The 19,324-nt window shown below is 49.0% G+C and overlaps 5 protein-coding genes across 5 annotated transcripts; 2 read left to right on the top strand and 3 right to left on the bottom strand.

Annotated features, from left to right (window-relative positions):
* Nucleotides 1–939: 939 nt before the first annotated feature.
* On the top strand, nucleotides 940–1,239 carry N7473_004264 (uncharacterized protein; the record flags this gene model as incomplete). Its single annotated transcript, XM_057150204.1, has 1 exon — nucleotides 940–1,239. One exon carries the CDS (start codon nucleotides 940–942, stop codon nucleotides 1,237–1,239), a length of 300 nt encoding a protein of 99 aa, XP_057010314.1.
* A 316-nt stretch (nucleotides 1,240–1,555) lies between these two features.
* Nucleotides 1,556–3,479, bottom strand: N7473_004265 (3-hydroxyacyl-CoA dehydrogenase; the record flags this gene model as incomplete). Its single annotated transcript, XM_057150205.1, has 2 exons — nucleotides 1,556–2,795; nucleotides 2,845–3,479. Coding segments are annotated over 2 exons (1,875 nt in total), but the record flags the coding sequence as incomplete, so codon positions are not given.
* A 5,377-nt stretch (nucleotides 3,480–8,856) lies between these two features.
* On the top strand, nucleotides 8,857–9,889 carry N7473_004266 (uncharacterized protein; the record flags this gene model as incomplete). Its single annotated transcript, XM_057150206.1, has 3 exons — nucleotides 8,857–9,152; nucleotides 9,284–9,820; nucleotides 9,871–9,889. The coding sequence occupies 3 exons, from the start codon at nucleotides 8,857–8,859 to the stop codon at nucleotides 9,887–9,889; spliced, it is 852 nt and encodes a 283-aa protein (XP_057010316.1).
* Nucleotides 9,890–15,065: 5,176 nt separating this feature from the next.
* On the bottom strand, nucleotides 15,066–16,097 carry N7473_004267 (uncharacterized protein; the record flags this gene model as incomplete). Its single annotated transcript, XM_057150207.1, has 1 exon — nucleotides 15,066–16,097. One exon carries the CDS (start codon nucleotides 16,095–16,097, stop codon nucleotides 15,066–15,068), a length of 1,032 nt encoding a protein of 343 aa, XP_057010317.1.
* Nucleotides 16,098–16,323: 226 nt separating this feature from the next.
* On the bottom strand, nucleotides 16,324–17,379 carry N7473_004268 (uncharacterized protein; the record flags this gene model as incomplete). Its single annotated transcript, XM_057150208.1, has 1 exon — nucleotides 16,324–17,379. The coding sequence occupies one exon, from the start codon at nucleotides 17,377–17,379 to the stop codon at nucleotides 16,324–16,326; it is 1,056 nt and encodes a 351-aa protein (XP_057010318.1).
* Nucleotides 17,380–19,324: the final 1,945 nt, after the last annotated feature.

Below are 19,324 nucleotides of genomic sequence, written 5' to 3' on the forward strand. Positions count from 1 at the left end.
TAAGCGTTCCCTTGGCGAGGATGCTAGGCACATAACATGGGCAAAGTAATGTTGCGACAACTCTAAACTGAATTATCGACGACAATGAGCAAAGCACGGTGGAATATTGTTGGTTGGAAGACCGGACACTGAATTGAGTTTAGGGCTTAGGAGAAGTTGGCAGAATGATCAGATCCATGGTTACAAATTTGATTGTTCTTCTCGGGGGAATACATGAGGGTATATATACATAAAGTCCAGGTTGATTGGAAATCAACTTGGTTCTTCCCATACATAGAGCAGGGATTATTTCCGATAATGCGGCTTCATTCCTGAGCAGCAAGTGCCTGGTATCACAACAGGAGTTAGTCGCCCAATAGGAACGCAGTGTGCTTCCCGACTCTTACAGGTTATGGCCCTATATTGACAATTCCTATGTGCTATATTGCAATTTTTTGAGGTATTACCAGTCTGTTCAATAGATCTGGATCACCCTGTCTTGCACTTCAGTTGAAGGCTTCTATAGCAGTCATGATGATGAGAGGAAGACAGTCTCAGGGGGGCAAGGCCCAATACACAGACACACCCCCGGAGGGTGACGATACAGACCTTGGGTACGAGAGAGACCCATCCGCTTCTCCGAGGCGTAATACGGCTAATTCACACATCAAGGCGATGTTGACACAATTAACTGCGAGTGTGTTTCGGCTCTTATGTAGAACCAGGCAGAGCAGGGCCGCAGACTCGATGCATAGTCCCAATTGGCACCTCGAGATGCCCCTGAACCAACTTACCTTTCAATGAGTGCGCAGGACCGAACAGACGATCCCAACCCTCGAATCGACCACATACTGACCCCAATCGCAGTCGACCGGGAAGAAACTCTCATCGAGAGAGAGCTACAGAAGCTACGGCGTAGCATCAAAGACCTTTGGGAGCACAAACCAACGAACCCTCACTATGCACAACTCCATTGCGTGGAAGACGAATACTCTCAGCGATGCGTCTTTAATTGACGTTCAGGATGTCTCTTCTTACAACATTTTGATTGAGGGACAACAACAAATTTCGAACTCCTACTCCAGATTGCAGCGGGAATTCTGGAACGTGACCAACGATGTCTTACACGCCCGAATCCTCAAATCCCTCAGTGTGGAAATACGGAAGGTCATGCCACCGCAGCGGACCAAGAATGCCGCAGCCTTATGGGCGTCCGTGGTAACTGGTTTTGGCATCACTAGAGCCCAAGAACGCTACTGACAGTAGATTCGACTCTCGCCGCAGTAAAATGGAAGGAACGTCATGCTCGACAGCATAGATCCGAAAACGATAAGGGAAAAGAGGGAATCAAAATATTCGAGGAAAAAGCTTCATGAGTTGCGTGTCTCCCCATACTATGACCAGCTGCAAGGCTCCCGATTTCCGCAGAAATCCGCCAAGACAAACTAGCCAAACAATCTAGCCAAACAATCTAGCCAAACAATCCACAAAGCAAACACGGCGTACACGGCCAAAGTCAAATATTGTCACTGGATCTCCCACTACACTAACTACCTATTGCCTCCTGAAAGACGACCTACAAGCTACCCACCAACGAGATTCCAGTATAGCAACCCCCATCTCTAACAAGAATCTCCTGTCCACTTCCGTCAAGATTAACGCGGTACACGCTTCCTCCCAGATCCGTCAGGTATATCTTTTCCTGTTCTGCGTCGAGCTTCAATCCCACGGGCTCATGGAAATTTCGGGCCAGAATACTCTTTTGTATTTGGCTTGTTTCACCATCCACACTTGCTGAATTCAAGGAGCAGCCCTTGGGATGCTCCCCGCGGTCTGTCCAGTATAGAATTTTCTTTCTCGAGTCGATCTCCAGATCAATCGGCTCGGGCAAGTCTTCCAGCAGTGTCTCAATATCTGTCCGTGACTCCGGAGATTCAGCGGCAGGGATTTCGATGTTTGCCCTGAAAATACGCCCTTGGCCTGCTTTTGAGGGGCCCTTCTGGGTCCAGTACAGCACTCCCGCTTGGATGTCGACAGCAATACCCACACACCACCGTTTCATATCCAATTGATCATTTGGGCAGGCCCCACGGCTGACAAGGACTTCATGGGCTTGGCCGTCAAAGTTGCACCGATGGACGGACATGCCCTCACGGTCGCAAAAGTACAGCTTTTGCGAGATCTCCTCAACCACAAGTTGCTTTGGAGTATACAGCTGCTTGCCCTGGAGGATGATGCGGACGTCTGAACCGTCCAACCGGGCGGACATTATGCACCCGTCCGCCGTCGCCGATAGACTGCCCATACACGTCCAAAAGATGCGACTGGTTGACTTAGAGATGCCGACGCTGTCTGGCAATCTCAGGCCCGTAACAAGGGTTGAAATCTCTCCGTGTGCCGTGAGAGAGAGGAGCTTGCCATTAGCCGCGGCATGCTTTAAATCCGTGAGGTTTGCACCGATGCCGACGTCTATGAGATACGCCACAGGAGAGTCGTCACTGGGACAAGGAACTTTTTTAGTAGGTGAATACAATCCCCCTTCGCGAGCTTTGTTGCCCAGCCGGCCATGCCGGAGATAATGCTCCCACAGCCATTTGACCGTCATCTTCCCGTCCAGCCGGCGCTCCCGGATATACGTATCTTCGACAAAAGCCACTGTGTCCAAGCCAACCTCGTCCATAAGCTTGCATGGAGGAGGTCCAGAACGCAGCACTTGGTCCCAGAGTAGGTCAATTTCTCTGGGCTCACTGATTCCTTCCGCAAGGATGAGGAGGATCTCTCGTTTGATCGCGGCCCACAGGCGATTAAAGATGAACCTGATCTCGAGCGTTAGTTTAGAATGCTCCATAGGAGAGAGAAACATACCCCGTTGACTCCTTTTTCACGACAACTGGCAACATCCCACACGATTCTAGAAAACCGACTAGGAAAGGGAAAATCTCAGTGTGTGTCTCCCCATCCGTCATCAGTTCCACTGCTCTCATAGTAGGAGGAATATAAAAGTGCATGTTCAGGATCTGTTTCCGTCGCGTGCTGGTCACTTTATCCAGCATGAGACTTGATCGAAAGGACGAGCTGTTGGATGCGAAGATACAATCTTCAGGTGCATGCTCGTCTAACGTCCCAAGGGTTTCGATCTTAAGCTGAAGGTCTTCCGGGATTGCTTCGACAGCCAGCCAGGCGTCACAGACTGCGTCAGCCGTACGTAGAAATAGCGAGTACAGACCGTATTTAGTGGGGCGTTGAACAAATTTCGCGTAGGCCGCCTTGTTCAGGTCAATGTATTTAGCTGCTGCTTCCAGGGCGTCGGCAGAAGGATCGTAAATGTGAACCACATATCCGGCCGCAACGAACACACAGGCAATGCGGCGGCCCAAAAAGCCTGCGCCGAGAATAGAGATTGGGCGATCCTCAATAACTGGAGTCCACGTCATGATAGAAAAAGAGTGTGGAGTGGTTTTTTTACCTGATAGTACCTGTACACGTGAGGGGATCAGAGACTGTTTATATTAACATTCAAGAACGCAAAGAAGGCACATTTTAACATTCTACTATTTTTAGCATACTAGATAGTGGCCATTTCTTGTCCTTACCAGGCAATATGTACTGTGATATAGCCAATCATTGGATTTGGCCATAACATTGTTACTAGGTCGATGCAAATCTATAGTCTGTCGAAGTATATTATACAGAGTTAGGTGACGATGTTGAAGAAGATGCCTGAAACCCGTTACTAACTATAGACTGAGGAATAACACATACACAGAGGTAATTTTTGCACTATGAGACTCGTCCATGGGGTTCGTTTAGAGAAGATTGAGATTGCAGCATTGAAGATCCGGATTCCAGAGTGTATTGTACGACATGTCTGGAATGTAAATGTCACATCTATCCGTATATCTAACAGCAAATACCGCAATAATGCGGATATTCTGGCGTTCATGGGTGATGACCTAATATATTCCAGCAAACCGAGACATGTACCCAGCATGTTTTCAAGGAATACCGATTTCTGAGACGGTAATGGCCCCCCTTACATCTGCTGGATAGCAAATGCCTCCGTTGATATCCATTGGAGATATGTATAACTTGATAATGTCCAATATAATCTACATGTATATTTCAGTCCACTTGGTGGATGAAGTTGAATCAATGTACAGAATCAGAATATGCCAGACGTAAACTGTATCAGCGACAAAAACCCGAGTACGTGAATGGACCAATCAGAGCAACGGAATCAGAAAGGGGAACAGATAGATGAGGTGTCGAGGAATGCGGAGCGGTAGAAAACCGCTAGAGTCGACTCGACTTAGCGTATGCCGTGATTTCTTTATCTACTCCAAGGATTCCCGACACTCGCCGAGTCACGAGGGCTTCAACCCCTCTTCTACAATCACGTAAGCAGCGACGCTTCAACACGTTGGTTCCCCTTGCTTCTCTAGACCCATCAAATGCGTACAAGCCTATACTGTAATAGCCTAGCTTCACATGAGGTTAGGGATGTTGTAATCTCGAAATTTGTCAACCCATTTCGAAATATTGAAATTTTGCTTTTTTTCTGGTTTCAATTTCATTTCAAAATATCTTGGCATTAATGAGTCATCATTCCCTTGAACCCGACCAAGCCAATGACCGAAGATCAGGTCTGATTCCCCACCACCCCAACTGGAACCAGCCAGTTGCCCTGATTGGTCAGCCGATCCACTTGTTACTTATTTAGGACTGGCGTAATTTCAAGATTTCAAGGTGCATTTTAAATTTCATTTCAAGCAGCCAGATTTCAGTAATTTCGAAATTTTGAAATTTCAATTTGCCATCCCTAGATGAGGTGATTGATTCTAATCAAACAAACAAAAGAGATCCAAAGAATGGAAACGGGGAGTTGGAATACCCCAGAGAATGCCAGTGACTCGGATGCTACAGCCCGAGGAGGCTTGAAAGCACATACTACATGCAGATCCCTATGCGTGAAGTGTAAATGTAACATCACACGGTTGTATCCGTCAGTCACATCGATACTGATCGGCATTTTTCGGACAGAATATGTCAATCAGACTATTGTCCATTGCAAAATCGTTCCAGGGGCTACCCGTCAGTCAACTTATCGTGACCTCCGTGTTTGGTAATGATACTTAATACAAAGATCCTCAAAGTTCATGGTACCTGATACTGCTCCTGAGCAGACATATACGAGAAATATCAAGTGCCAGAGAAAGCTGATACAGTATGGAATTTGTACGTGAGATGGGGCGAATATACAAAGGGGAACCAATCCAAAAAAGATGAGTTGAGGTACTACGTTGGTTGACGTCTGTCTCTGCGTAACCGGGCTGTAACATTCAACCAAGTATCCTTCTCTTAAGGGCCTGAGGGTAAGTAAGGGTAGATCTCTCTCAAAACCCTGAGAGCAGTATTGGCACGATTTCTCTCCACTGTTTACGAACAACTTGGTAAGCTGCGGCGAGAGACCGGTTGATCCATCTGGCAGTTTCCCGTTTCCCGTACACCGGCAGGTGCTTGGTGTTGCTTCATTCAACGTCGACCTCGGGGGGAAGTCTCCGCAAGGATATCTTTGTTTTCTCTTTCTCTCTCCCCTCCTCACCACTACTCACTGGCAGCCAGTGCTTTTTTTTTTTTTTGTTATCTCTCTTCTCTAACTACGCTCTTGCTCCTCACGATGGAGCATTTCGATCAGCTTCGTGCAGCCCTGGGTGCTTAATCCAACGATAACCTCGAAGCCCTCTGTGGTTAGATTAACGCACTTCGTCAAGAGACCGCTACCATACGCCAGGAGCAGCAAGTGCATTCAAATCTGCCCCAAGCCCAGTCTGAACTTCAGTCTCAGCGGCCACGATCGACATCCGTACCCCTGTGGTGGGTTCATTTGACTATGTTGTGATAAAGGCAAGTGTACATCAGGAACAAAGCCGCAACATCGGAAATAATTCCTGCATTTTTATATGAAGAACCAAATGATTGGAAATCAATTTGGGCTTCACGTTGTGTATATATAGTCTCTTGTATCTCATCAGAAAGAATAACTCAATCAACTTTCTGAGCTACAAAAAGTTACCAGCCTGAGAGCGAACCTCTCGGGTGCCCTTTCTACTTTTCCTTTTCATCTCCCAGGATTGGTCGCATTGTGTAGTTACTAGCATCAGCCGATCTGTGTCGATTTGTAATATGCCGCCAGCTGGCTGACCGCAGGTGCTATACCCTCATTACAATCGAGAAATGGGATCCTATAATACCGTGTTTCCCCCTATTAAAATAGAATCCTGAATATGAGTAAATATATCTTCGATACTTATGGGAGGCTCCCTTATTTTTGGCGTAACATTCCGAAAGAAAGCGAGCTAGACAAAGATGGCGCAAAGCACGGTTCAGGTCCGCAATCGGATCGTTGATGTATCTCACGGTCAGAACACGCCCTGATATCGCGTTCGCGCTTAGGCGTTGAGTCGCTTCATATACAGAAGACAGGGGGAAGTAAAGGCCACGTCCACGACCCACGCCGAGTACATTGGCCAATACAACGCCATCCTTCACTTACAATGGCTCCGCACGTTTCTGGCGGAAACGAACCTGTTCCAATTGCCGGTAACCAATATCATGGCTAACAATCAATCTGCCATTGCACTCTCCCGCAACCCTGAGTTTCACAAACGGACGAAACACTTCAATGTGAAGTTCCATTACCAGCGAGCAGTTCTGAACACAGGAGAAATTAGTCTCGAATACGTTCCTACCGCGGAACAGGCCGCTGATGGACTCACCATGCCTCTGGAACCCTCTCCATTCACCAAGTTTTGCAACCTTTTAGGTATCGACACGGAAGAACTCATAAAGGAGAATGTGTAACCGCGATGGCGCTCTTGCCACTATTTCTCCTCCTTGAGGTTTTGAGTGGTTTTACCGAGGCCTGACCGATGTGCATGTATTCAGTACCGCCTTGCCAGCAACGCGATGCTGAGGAGGATAGCTCATTGAGCGTGTAACTAGCTAGGTTATGGGCAGATTAGCTGCCGGTAGCACGGGTAGTATACGCGATACTCGCGCGCTAAAGCAAAAGTTTTCGATTTTACTGCTATTATAGGCTTCCAGGGTATCATTAATTCGATCTTATTCCTCTGCGTAGGAATTAATTACCCGTTATGGTGGTGGGTGGTAGGAGTATGTCGGAGAGGAATAGGTGATTTTTTTGTATTGAGAGTTGGACTACCCTAACCCGGCAAGGGTAGGGTGGTCAGTGCCACGGGTAGATATATTACATGGCTGGCCTTGTGGCTCTCGATCTAGTATAGATAGCGAGCGACAGAAGCCCGAAGACGTTTTTCCTAAATCTACGGAGGCCGCAGGTACCCAGACCGTCGCCTCCTCAGTTTTGGAGATTAGTGAGAAGCAATACTATAAATGGCGAACTGATTGCAACGCTTGCACCCCCAGAATATCAAGGCCACCTTGCTCGACATTCAGCCACGGTAAGTGTCCGCAGGGCGTCTTGCCACACCAAGCACTCCTGAATAGGAGGTCACTGCGGTAGTGGTATTTCGACCGTGACCCACTCCAGCAGGTAAAGAACCTTCTCACTGGAAGCGACTAAACCACTGAATCTACGTCCGCAGCGCAACACTATTGGTAGGCCCTCATACCTGTTTAAAGCCGAGTTAGGCTTAGGATGACCGTTAGAGGAGGTTTACCATGAGAAGAATAGTCTCCCATAACCTACCTCCTGTCTGCTTTCTGTTCTCTGGTCGGGTCTCACTGTTGAATATCACGGTGGTCAAACCTTATGGCGGGGACTGGCCATGGATATGTAAATAGATGAGGTGTCCCATCTCCTGCAAGGGAGTCAACTTAACCAATACAGTCACTTATCCCAACAGTGTGTGTTGACGGTGATGTGTTGACGGTGATGTGTTGACGGTTGTGGTGACTGATGTGGTGACGGTTCAATCACTGATGGTAAGGCGACCAGTCAGCAATACTCAATCTGACTGAGTAGGTGGCAATATCCGACGCCGTGACTGATAAGCACGCCTAGGCGGACTTGCATTAAAAGAACACGAGAACCGGGTTGCTGACCCACAGAGAACAGAGGGCTAACAGATTAGGTACAATAGACGGAAACTAACAGAGGGAGGTAATCTCGTATCTGCTAGTATGCACTCTGGCGAATGAGGATCAGGCGGAACCAACTAAAACGGGCTGAATTGATTGATTTTAGATAAAATGAGTGGCAGGCAGAGGGTATATTAAATACACATCTGCAGAGTTGGCCCATAGGTGATATGTGATGGGACCAATTCCTCCGTGTCTTAGAGGACCTATGCGATACTCGAGACTGACTTCGGAACCCCGTAATTTACATACAAAACACAAAGAAAGGCGGGGGCCGAAGGAAACCAATAGGAGGCAGCTGTAACTGCTCCACCTTCCTCCACAGAAACAACCAGGCAGGCCAATGCAATGCGACCACCACTCTACACAACACCAGACCAGGGCTAGTGGAGATCCCGCGGTCTTCCAAATCATTCCCCAATCCCAACCGATAGTGGGCGGGCGCACCCAGACTATTGGGCTGCTAATCGGCCTAGTCTGAGCCTCGGCCAAGACCGAGACCTCAGCCACATGCCCCTTGCTATTTGGGGGCAAGCGCACGAGCCACACGCTAGGTCATGCCCGGGGCTAGTGCACGCAAACTGTGGCTCAAGTGGCCCTGTGCCTTGACCATTGGTCGCCTTGCTCGATAGCTCTCATTCCTGATCCACTCCTACCCGTCAAGCCTGGGCTAGTCCACCCTTGGCCTTCAGATGTGATCGTTTTTGGTTTCTGGCATCACACCGACCCTGGGAGGGCCTCGGTCTGCCCGGTGCCATGTCTCCGGCGGGGAGCTATAAGGGTCTCGCCATTCGCCTCCACCTCCTGGCAAGCAGCGCTCCCCTTATTCATGTGTCTCCATACACTGCCGCTACCGCATATCCTGTCCTGATCGGATTTGGGATCACTCTGCGTCTCGGATTCTGCGTCGTCAGAGATACCCTTGCCCTCCAACATATGTCGAAAGCCAACCATATCGCTGAGCATGCAGGGTTCCGGAAGAGAGTGCTGGGAAAACTCTCCGCATATGGCCCTGCGCGATCACTGCCTGCGCGAGCAGCATCCCGCTACAAGTAGGTCCTGGACTCCTCCACCCCTCCCTTGATCTGGAGGGGGAGGATTGCACGCCATGGCCGTTATTCTGAGACCCTCCCACCTTTCCTTTAGGATCCGTCGAGCGAGAGACTGAACGCTCCTTCGACAGGCACGACAACCGTCCCGTCGATGAGGGTACGATCTATCCTGAGCCGCATTCCGACTTCGAGTTCGGGCGCCTGGACACGACCGGCTGGTACCCGTACTATAAGCACTGTGTGCAGTACTTCGTCGAGTGCGGCCAGCACTCCCCCGCCGTAACATCGGTAGCCGCCTTCATCAACATCCGCCTGCCCTGCCAGCGCCCCTTGGAACCGGCCCCTTCCTTCGTTTCCCTCCGGCCTTATGTGCGACGCCTGATTGTGACCGCGCAGGACTCGCCGGTGATGATGCAAGCCTTTTTCGGTGACAACTGGCACGCCGGCGTGGGCTGTATCTACAGGCAAGAGCGGACGAACTACCTCTTCACGGCCAAGAGCAGTGGATGGGCCTCGACCAAGGCGGCCTACGACATGCTGCCCGACGAGCCAACTCCATTCCTGCGGCCACTGCGTGACGCCTCTGAGGACGAGATCTGGGTGGCCGAAGCGCGCTGGAGCGAATGGCTTGCCATGGAGGACTGGATGGTGGGGTCGCGGAGTCCCTGGTAAAGGGCAGGGTGGTGGGAGTGTAAGTGCTAACCTGGGACGTGAACAGCCCCAGTGATGAGACATGACCTATATTTTTTACTTTTCCGCTTTCGGTTTATTTCTTTTGTTGAAATTCCTATGTCAATTGGTGGTCGCCCGTAACGGCCAAACGGATTTTGGACTTGTGTCGACGAGGAGTATTTCCGGCGTTGCTGACAGTTTCTCCTTCGGCGATTCCACCGTTCGCAATTCCATCATTTGTCGATCGTTCCGCTCTTTCGTTAATTTTTAATTATTTTCATTTCGATCTACACGGCTGGCTGTTCGGCCTCTATGATCGCCCTTCAACCTGTGTACCAATGCATAGTTGACAAGGTGTCAGAACAAGCTAATACAGTACGGCATGGTATGCAATGAGTGGGGATTCTATTTAAAGGGGAACCAATCAGTAGAATTGACAGATAGAATTGATGGATTGTAGATAAAATGAGTGTCAGGCAGAGGGTATGTTAAATACACATCTGAAGAGTTGGTTCATTGTTGATATGTGGATGGGACCAATTCCTCTGTGTCTTAGAGGACCCATGGGATACTCGAGAGTGACTTGTAAGTGTTGTCTCGAAACCCCGTAGTTACATACAAAATACAAAGAAAGGCGGGTGACAAAAGAAACCAATAGGAAACAGCTGTAAGCAACTGCTCCACTATCCTCAACACAAGGATCGCCAGCGCCTGTCAGAATCAATAGTCGCGCACCGCCACAGCAAAGACCAGCAAAGTCAAGCAAGGCAATAATAATCATATAAGCACCACCTGCACAGGCATACAGTGACAAATACCTGCAACGGGCTTCGTGTGAACCCTACGACCAGAACAAGCACCGAGTGCAACTAATGCTTATCTAGAGGACGACAACTTCCCGGTGCAGTTTAGCCCGGCTGGGTCTCCTCACGGGCGATTACCGCTCCACACGAATCGAATCGAATCGAACTTGTTGAGATAAGTGATTGTATGATTGATTCTAGTTAACTTATTTACAGAAGAGGGGTAGCCCGTCTTTATATCTCCGACCCTAATCCCCTCCATAAGCGTAGCCGCCGTGATATTCAACACTCCCACTCGATGGCAACCGTCACCAAGGGAGCCAATGACCATTCATCATGGTTGCGGCGGGCCCCATTAAAACCTTTAAAAACCCCTTTGAGGGAAAAGAAGGAAAGGGTACCCTTGCAGCTCAGTCTCTGCTCAGGGCCAGTAAGTTGTGGTCATCACTCAATGCCAAGTCCTCTCCGAAACCATTCAAATCGTTGTCGTGCAAGAGGTTTGGTGAACCCATCGGCAATTTGCTCGGTAGTTGGAACATACTGCAGTTCTACCGTTCCAGTGTCTTGCACCTCTCCTTGCCACTTGCGTTGGATTTCCATATGCTTCGTGCGGGAATGGTATTGTGGGTTCGAGGACAGGGCGATGGCTCCTTGGTTGTCACCACAAATGATCGTTGCGGTTTTCCCTTGGCTCATGTTTAACTCATTGAGAAGTCTTCTCAACCAGATTGCTTCTTTGGTTGCTTGTGTCTGCCCTAGGAATTCAGCTTCACAGGTCGAGAGGGCAACGACGCTTTGGCGCTTCGATTGCCAACTGATTGCTCCACTCCCGATATTGAAAAGGTATCCAGCTGTTGAACGTCTAGTGTCGCGACATCCACCCTAATCTGCGTCTGTAAAGCCTTTCAGCATCTGGGGCTGACCCTTGTACGTGAGCCTGAGGTCTTTTGTGCCGTTGAGATACCGCAGGATGCGTCGAGCGAGTTTCAGGTGTTGTGGTCCAGGATTTGCTAGATGCCTGCTTGCCATAGAGACGGTATACGCGACGTCCCCCCTTATCCCAAGCATAATGTACATCAGAGATCCGACAATGCGTTGGTATATGATTCTTTGATCTGGAGGACAACTGTATCCTGGATTATTCTCTGGAAGTGGTGAAGTTTCTATCGGTGTGCTGATGGGGGCGCCGTTGCTGATTCCGAACTGGTGAGCGACCTTGTCAATATACGCTTCTTGACTTAGGTACAATATCCGGTTTTGACGGTCTCGCTGGACAGACATCCCGAGATAGTAGCTGTATGGTCCTAGATCTGTCATTTGAAAGCGGTTTCTGAGGCTCCGCTTGATCTTCTTTATTTCCGCAATGCTTGGCCCCACGATTAAGAGGTCATCGACGTACACCGCGATGTACATATTGCTCCGGACGAAGATCCCAAGATCAGCGCTGATTGGCTCGAAGCCGAGATTTCGTAGGAAATTTGTAAGGGTCTGGTACCAGATCCGAGGAGCTTGTTTTAGGCCATAGAGTGCCTTTCGAAGTTTACAGACCCTGGATGTGCCGTCGGTTATGTGGTGAGGCTGTTCGACGTAGATCTCGTGGTCTATGTACCCGTACAGGAATGCCGTTTTGACATCCATTTGCTCGATCTCTAGATCTTGGGCCGCCGCGATTGCGAATAGAGCTTTGTAGCTCATTGGCTTGACAACCGAGGCAAAAGTTTCGTCGTAGTCGATACCCTCTTCTTGTGTAAAGCCTCTCACTACCCACCGGCTTTTGTAACGGATGACTTCGCTATGCGGTCCTCGTTTGAGTTTGTAGACCTATTTTCCACTGAGAATCCGCCGATCTTTGGGAGGATCAACAAGCTCCTACGTCTTGTTTTGGTTGAGCGAGTTCACTTCTTCAAGCATTGCTCGTTCCCATTCGAGCCAGCTTGCATCGTTCTTCGCTTGGTGCAGAGTCTTTGGCTCAAAAGGTTCTGTTTCCTTTGCAGCTACTGTTAAGAATGTTGGGATGACGTTCTCTTTAGGTATGTTCATTAACGCAAGCTCTTCTTCGCTGTCACTAAATGTGTCTAGTGTGACGTGCGGAGCCCGAATTTTGAGTTCAGGGTGGTGTTCTAGTGCTTCTTGTCGCACTTCATGAACTGGGCGGTCAATTTGGAGTTCTGGAGATCGTTGCCATTCTCCTGAAACTAGACCTTGTTGAGCGTCGTCTTGTTGCTGGCCGCCTCCGGGTGGTGAGTCATTCCTCTGGATGATGTCTTGTAAATCATCTGCAAATGATCCAAAGGTATTATCACTCCGTGTAGGCGACAAGGTCCTGTCTCCCTGTACAGCAACAGATGGCTGCGAGTTATCGTCACTCGATTGAAACGACGCTGATGTCTGCGAGTCCTCGTCACTCGACTGGGTTAGCACTCGTGAGTTATCGTTACTCGTTCGAGGCAGTGTGTGCGAGATATCGTTCCTCGACTTAGGTAGGGCTCGCTCTGGTGGTGCCATCGACAACTGGCGCCTAGAGGCGGGTACGGATGCTTGCTGTGTGCCTACCGACGGTTGATTTATTAGTCCCACCGTCTTACTCCCCCTGCGGCAGCAGCCGTTGCCTTAGGTGAGCCGTCTCGTCTGGCTCCTATATCTTCTATAGTCTGTGTGGAAGGAGCTGTAAGGACTTCATGAAATTCAGCGTTTGGGGTCCCAACGATTCTTCCGTCTTCTAGCAGGATACGGTAGTTGATATTCCCCTCATAGCCTAGTAGAATGTATGGCCTGGTTCTTGGCTCTGTGAGCTTCTTCCTCTGCTTGGGTGGAATTAAGTATTCCCCTTTGGATCCGATCACCCTGAGTCGTAATAGGTCCGGCTTGTCGCCGTACCAGGCTTGATACGGAGTTATGTTGAGCTTTGATGACGGCGACCGGTTGGAGAGGAAGGCTGCAGTTCGAGCAATTTCTGGCCAGAATTTAGGTGGTAGTCTCGTATGTGCTAGCGTAGGTCCAACCCGATCATAAATTGTCTTATGGGCTCTCTCGGCAGCCCTATTCTGCTGGTGTTGATCAACGCCTGTGACCTCGGTATGGATTGCCCGTGAGAATAGTATGAACTTCATCTCTTCTCCCACTTGCTCAGGGATCCGGTCGAGGCGTATTCGTCTACACTTCCGTTCAGGGTGTTCGTTATGATTAAGGAAGAAACGTAGTGACTCTATGACAAATTCTTGTCGTCGTGGTATAGGGACAATCTCGATCCACCCCGTGAAGTCGTCGACGACGGTGAGCTAATAGCGACTACCGTCGAGGCCCTCGTTAAATGGGCCTGCGATATCGATATGGAGAAGTTCTATTGCATATTCCCCTCGTCTGCTTCGTCCCGAGCGGTTGTGGGGCTTTTCAATTATTCGTCCCTGGAGGCATGGGTTGCATGGTTGACGTGGTTCCATGTCCCGGATGCCGAAGGCCTGCTTCTTAAGCCGATGTAGGTTCCCATCGCTCAGGTGAGCTAGCCGATTATGCCAAAGAGCCATTTGTGGACCGACATGGTAGGAGGGAAAGGTGAGATTCGTCTATATGTCAAGTGCGTAGACTCTATGATATTGGCTGGCAGTGTATAGGTTCTTTCCGTTTGACTTGTTGCGAATACTAGCACTTTGGCTTGAGAATTCGACTTTTGCTCCTCGTTTGAGAAGCTGGAGCACCGATATGAGGTTTGCATGTGCAGATGGGACGTAGAGGACATTGTCAAGCACAAGCTATTTCCTTCTGCCTCGTACATTGCACAGAACATTGACTGTCCCCACTCCCGAGGGAGTCGTGGAGGTATCGACGCTTCTCAGTGGTGGTCCATGGTACTTGTCCATCTTTAAAAATCTCGAGGCGTTATTGCAGACGTGTTGAGCACATCCACTATCGACGATCCATGCGTCACGGATCGGTAGGGTTTTTGTAGCCATCAATGCGGGGATATGGTCGAACAGGGCGAAGTTGCCTTCAACGTCCTTTCCAAATGCTTTATTGTCAGAGCAAGCTAAGACAGTATAGACTAGTATGTGGCAGAGCGAATGGGATCAGAGATATGTGTATTGGTGATTGTCTAACATGAGAAAAAGGGCACATGAAAATGTGTGTGTAACGAGTGAATCTAACCGAATCTGGCTAGTGGCTAGCTGGAAAGACTAGCGGTGTCATATTCCTGACATACCCCCTCAGCTAGCTACGCAGCCAGCGAAGGAGACATCGGATGAAACAACAGTGAATAGCGAGCAAGATAGCTGCTGATGAATTGGATGAATAGCGAGCAACGTGGCTGCTAGATAGATGAATAGCGAGCGAGATAGCTGCTGATAAAACAGTGCGTAGCGAGCAACGTGGCTGCTGAACAGATGAATAGCGAGCGAGATAGCTGCTGAGAAAACAGGTGAATAGCGAGCAACAGGGCTGCTTAAAAAGTGATGGTCTCAGTGGCGATATCAATATCAGTAAACGCTACAAAGGCAGGGCCCTTGAGGTTTGGCAAAACCTTTCTGATTCGCTCAACCAGAGTAGAATCTTTAGCAAGGATATTGTTGATACTAGCTATTGTTTCTGGCCGTGGTTGCCAGCCAGCAGGGCGAGTCGTAGGGTTAAGATAGTAGCACCGCTTATATGAGTGGTTGCCACCACACACACAAGGATTGCGAGGATATTGGGTTGATTGACCGTTTAACGTAGCAGCAAAGGCAATACCAGAGGCATTTGACTGAGTAGCCTCTACCCGTTGAGCCTCACGAAAGTGATGAACGAGGCGGTAGAAATCGATATCCTGGTTATTCACAAAGATCTGTTGAAACCAGGTCTGGAAGAAGTTTTCATATCCAGCGATACGAATTGCCGTCAAGAAATCGTATAGCAACGCATCCGTATTAAGAACCTCCGGAACGTTCGCATTAACGCATTCGTTATAGAGGGCCTCGATTCGTGTAAGCCACGCTTGCTTATTACTCGACTTATTCTTGGCTGAATCAAGATGACTTCGCCAGATCATACGAAGTCGCTGTGTATAGAGCCGGGGTGACGGGGCGAAGATCGTCCGAAGCTTTCGAAGCTGCTGATAGGGCGTGTGTAGGCCGGCGAGATAGTGTTGATTCGATCGGGTCACACTTGCGTAGATCACGTTGATGATTCGCTGGCGGGCTCGTAAGAACGTTTGATATTCGGCACGCTCGGTCTGATATATTGTGAGTAGCGTTGAATAACGCGATAGATTAGCTTGACTAAGCGAATGAACCGTTGCTGTAGGGTCGCCAGTGATCTGCTCGGCCGTCGGTTTTATTGGCTCAGTAGGCTCTAGTGGTTCAGTCGGCAGTCGGGGATTGATATACTGCCAGATCTGTGCTTCGAGGGCAATATTCTTGATAGCTGATAGCCATAGGTGCCAATCGCCCTCGTTGTCTAGTTTAACGCCAGTAGTGGGCGGACCAGAGATCTCTGCCATTGCGGAAGACTCTCACTGGATAGATCAACAGAGATGTGTGTTGTCTAGCAGTCAATCAGTGTGCACTCGGGCTCATAACTGTCAGAGCAAGCTAAGACAGTATAGACTAGTATGTGGCAGAGCGAATGGGATCAGAGATATGTGTATTGGTGATTGTCTAACATGAGAAAAAGGGCACATGAAAATGTGTGTGTAACGAGTGAATCTAACCGAATCTGGCTAGTGGCTAGCTGGAAAGACTAGCGGTGTCATATTCCTGACATTTATTAACATCTTCTCCAGAGACCTTTGTCGCCATGAAGGTGGGCTTCTTTGGATCCCTTGGACTACCGACATCATCATCTTCGTCATCTGAGGAGGGCCGCCGCTTCGATGGCTTGCGTGCGCCTGTATGTGAATTGCCTGGCTTTGACTTGTGGCTCTTTCCGTCTTTCTTCTGATCCCTCGGTCTGGGATTCTTGCTGAAGCACTCAGCGTCCACATGATAAGGTTTCCGGCAGAGGGAGCAATATGGGACGTTATCGATCTCGATTCGATATGTCGTTCCGTCGGATGACGGTATGACTTTCTTGTCACCTGGCCCTCGGATTACAGCGAGAGCAGGAAGCGCTTGCGCCTCTGTTGGTTGTTTGCTCAATTGCCCCTTCCTATGTTCTTCCTCAATTGCCTTGTTCTCGATATAGTCGAACGTGGGCGCCGCTTTTGTGATGTTACCATTGGCATCTCTTTCGTTAACAAGGTCCATTTGCCGAAATATATGATCACGGAAACTTTCATATTCAGGACCCAATGCGTGCACGAAAAAGAATGTTCGCTCAATCTCGGAGCTCACGCAGTCAGGGTCAAGGAGAAGTTTCTCAGCATGGATCTTCCTGATCTCAGCTCCTAGGGCTTGAGCGCTTCCACATTTCTCTCTTGTGAGGGACATGTACCGTCGCTGGAGGTTCACGTACGTGCCAGTGCCTTCTGGTTTGAAGTTGTCTTTAACTGCCTTTAGGAGTGCGTGGACTCGAGAGATCTCAAAAGCGTTGATCCTTTGTGCTGCATTGTGGGTCAGCTTTGCCGTGATCATCGCAGAGTAGAACTTTTGGCGATAAGTCCATAGCCGTGCTTCTTCTTCCTCTATTGGCGGAGTCGTTCCATCGTCGGCAACGGCGGATATCCGAATGAACTCATTGACCTTCTGATTCCACTTAAACCAGTCACTGGCATTGTCAAGTATTGGAATGCCATTGTAGAATGTATTTAATCCAAACTGCTCAAACTTCGCGATGTCAGTCATGGTGTAGGTGGACGCTCCTCGGAACTCAGGAATTCTGCGCTGGAGATGTCGTCGAATAAACTGGAGGTAACCGAGGAACCACGATCTGATGAGTTCAGAGAACGCGCTTCTAAGCCAAAGAGCTCTAGACTTGATGCGACACTAGGCGGGCTCGAGACGACGGAAGGGCTATGGTCCGATGAGTTTGGCGTAGGTGTGTGAGACAACGGGACGTAGTCTCTGTCTGACCGCCCGTGCAGGTTCAGGTGGTACCTGTACGACTTGGAGAAGTGAGGGAAACGGCGCCGGTCAACTAGATATCGCGGTTTCCTTTGCGGGAAGGTTGTAGATCTGTTTGGCCGAAGGTTGTAGCGATTTGTATTGCTGCTTTGGCCTACTGTTTCTTCTCCAGTTGCAGAACTCGGCGAGGGTAAGATCGAGGTCTCAGTGCCACTTTCCGCCTGGGGGAGTGGACAAGAAATAGGATGATGAAGATAACTTGGTCCCTGTTCAAGGCCAGGACGCGTAGATTGAGTGTTGGGGGTACTGCGAGAGTCTCTTGTAGAGTTGTGAGGGGTGGTAATTGGAGCAGTGACCGCTGATGCTCGGCGTACGCGGTCTTCAGTGGACAGGCGCCAGTAGGCTCCTAAGATTGCACTTTTTGAAAGTGATGGGAAGTATGCCTTCTGGATTCGTGTGAAGCGCCAGTGATGAAGGTGCCGAAGGTACGAAAGAAGATTTAGCTCCTCGTCTGTCCAAGAGTGTCTGCTTTGCCGTTTAGTGTTTCTTGCAGGCGGAGATGACCGTTTTTGAGATCGAGACGGTAACCGTGAGGAAGCAGTTCTTGAGCTCGCTGCAGAAGGCGACATTGTTTCATCTGCTCTTATGGTTGATATTGCTGCAATAATGTTGCGCCGAGGGCCACTGAATTAGGGGGTTCAATTCCCTTCCGTCTTGGTGACGTTTCACTTTGACGAATCACAGGGGGCATCACTGTGATATCTCGCGACGATGTGATATCTGCGATAGTGATAGTGTGATAGTGTGATAGTCACAGTGATAGTGTGATGTCTGTGATTCTCTAGCGGAGGAAAGTCCATCCACTTCATCTCATCCAGAGGGTTTGAACTCTTGATTTCGATCCTCTTTCACCAAGTCACTGAGTCAATGTGGTTAGATCTTTGACTTGATGAAGTTATCACTTGATGGGGAAACTTAGCTGTAGGTGGTAGCAGAAAGGTGACTGTTTGAATTTCTGTTGCCGAGCTGCGCGCCTAAGGGTTGCGCCACTCGGGCTCATAACCTGTTGAGATAAGTGATTGTATGATTGATTCTAGTTAACTTATTTACAGAAGAGGGGTAGCCCGTCTTTATATCTCCGACCCTAATCCCCTCCATAAGCGTAGCCGCCGTGATATTCAACAGAACTTTTGCCTGATTCGATTCGATTCGAATTATTGAGATAAGTGATTGTCTGATTGATTCTTGTTGATTGACTTAGGGAGTTTTTCTCTACAGGGGCGGGATGCCTCATATATATCGCTCCCCAATCCTTGCCAAGGTTCAGCCACCGTGATACTCAACAGTTCGAATTCGATTCGATTCGTCGAAATTCGCGAATTTCGAACAGTTTGAAAATTCGTGCGGAGCGGTATCGCTGACATCCTTCATGACGAAGGAAATCAGCGAGTGGGAGTGTTGAATATCCCGGTCCCTGAGATAGAGAGCACGTGCATGTATATATATCCGGCTGGCTACCAGCCTCTTTGTATACAGGACAAGCAACACACAATATACAAAAAACTCCCATCAACCATGTACCGCTCCGCACGAATTTTCGAACTGTTCGAAATTCGCGAATTTCGACGAATCGAATCGAATTCGAACCTTGGTTTTCGAACTTCGAATCTGTACGCGATTCGATTCGTCAAAATTCGCGAATTTCGAACAGGTTCGCGAACTAATT

This window comes from Penicillium subrubescens, assembly GCF_028828155.1.
Source record: "Penicillium subrubescens strain IBT 31985 chromosome Unknown utg000003l_segment0_segment0, whole genome shotgun sequence".
Lineage (NCBI taxonomy): Eukaryota > Fungi > Ascomycota > Eurotiomycetes > Eurotiales > Aspergillaceae > Penicillium > Penicillium subrubescens.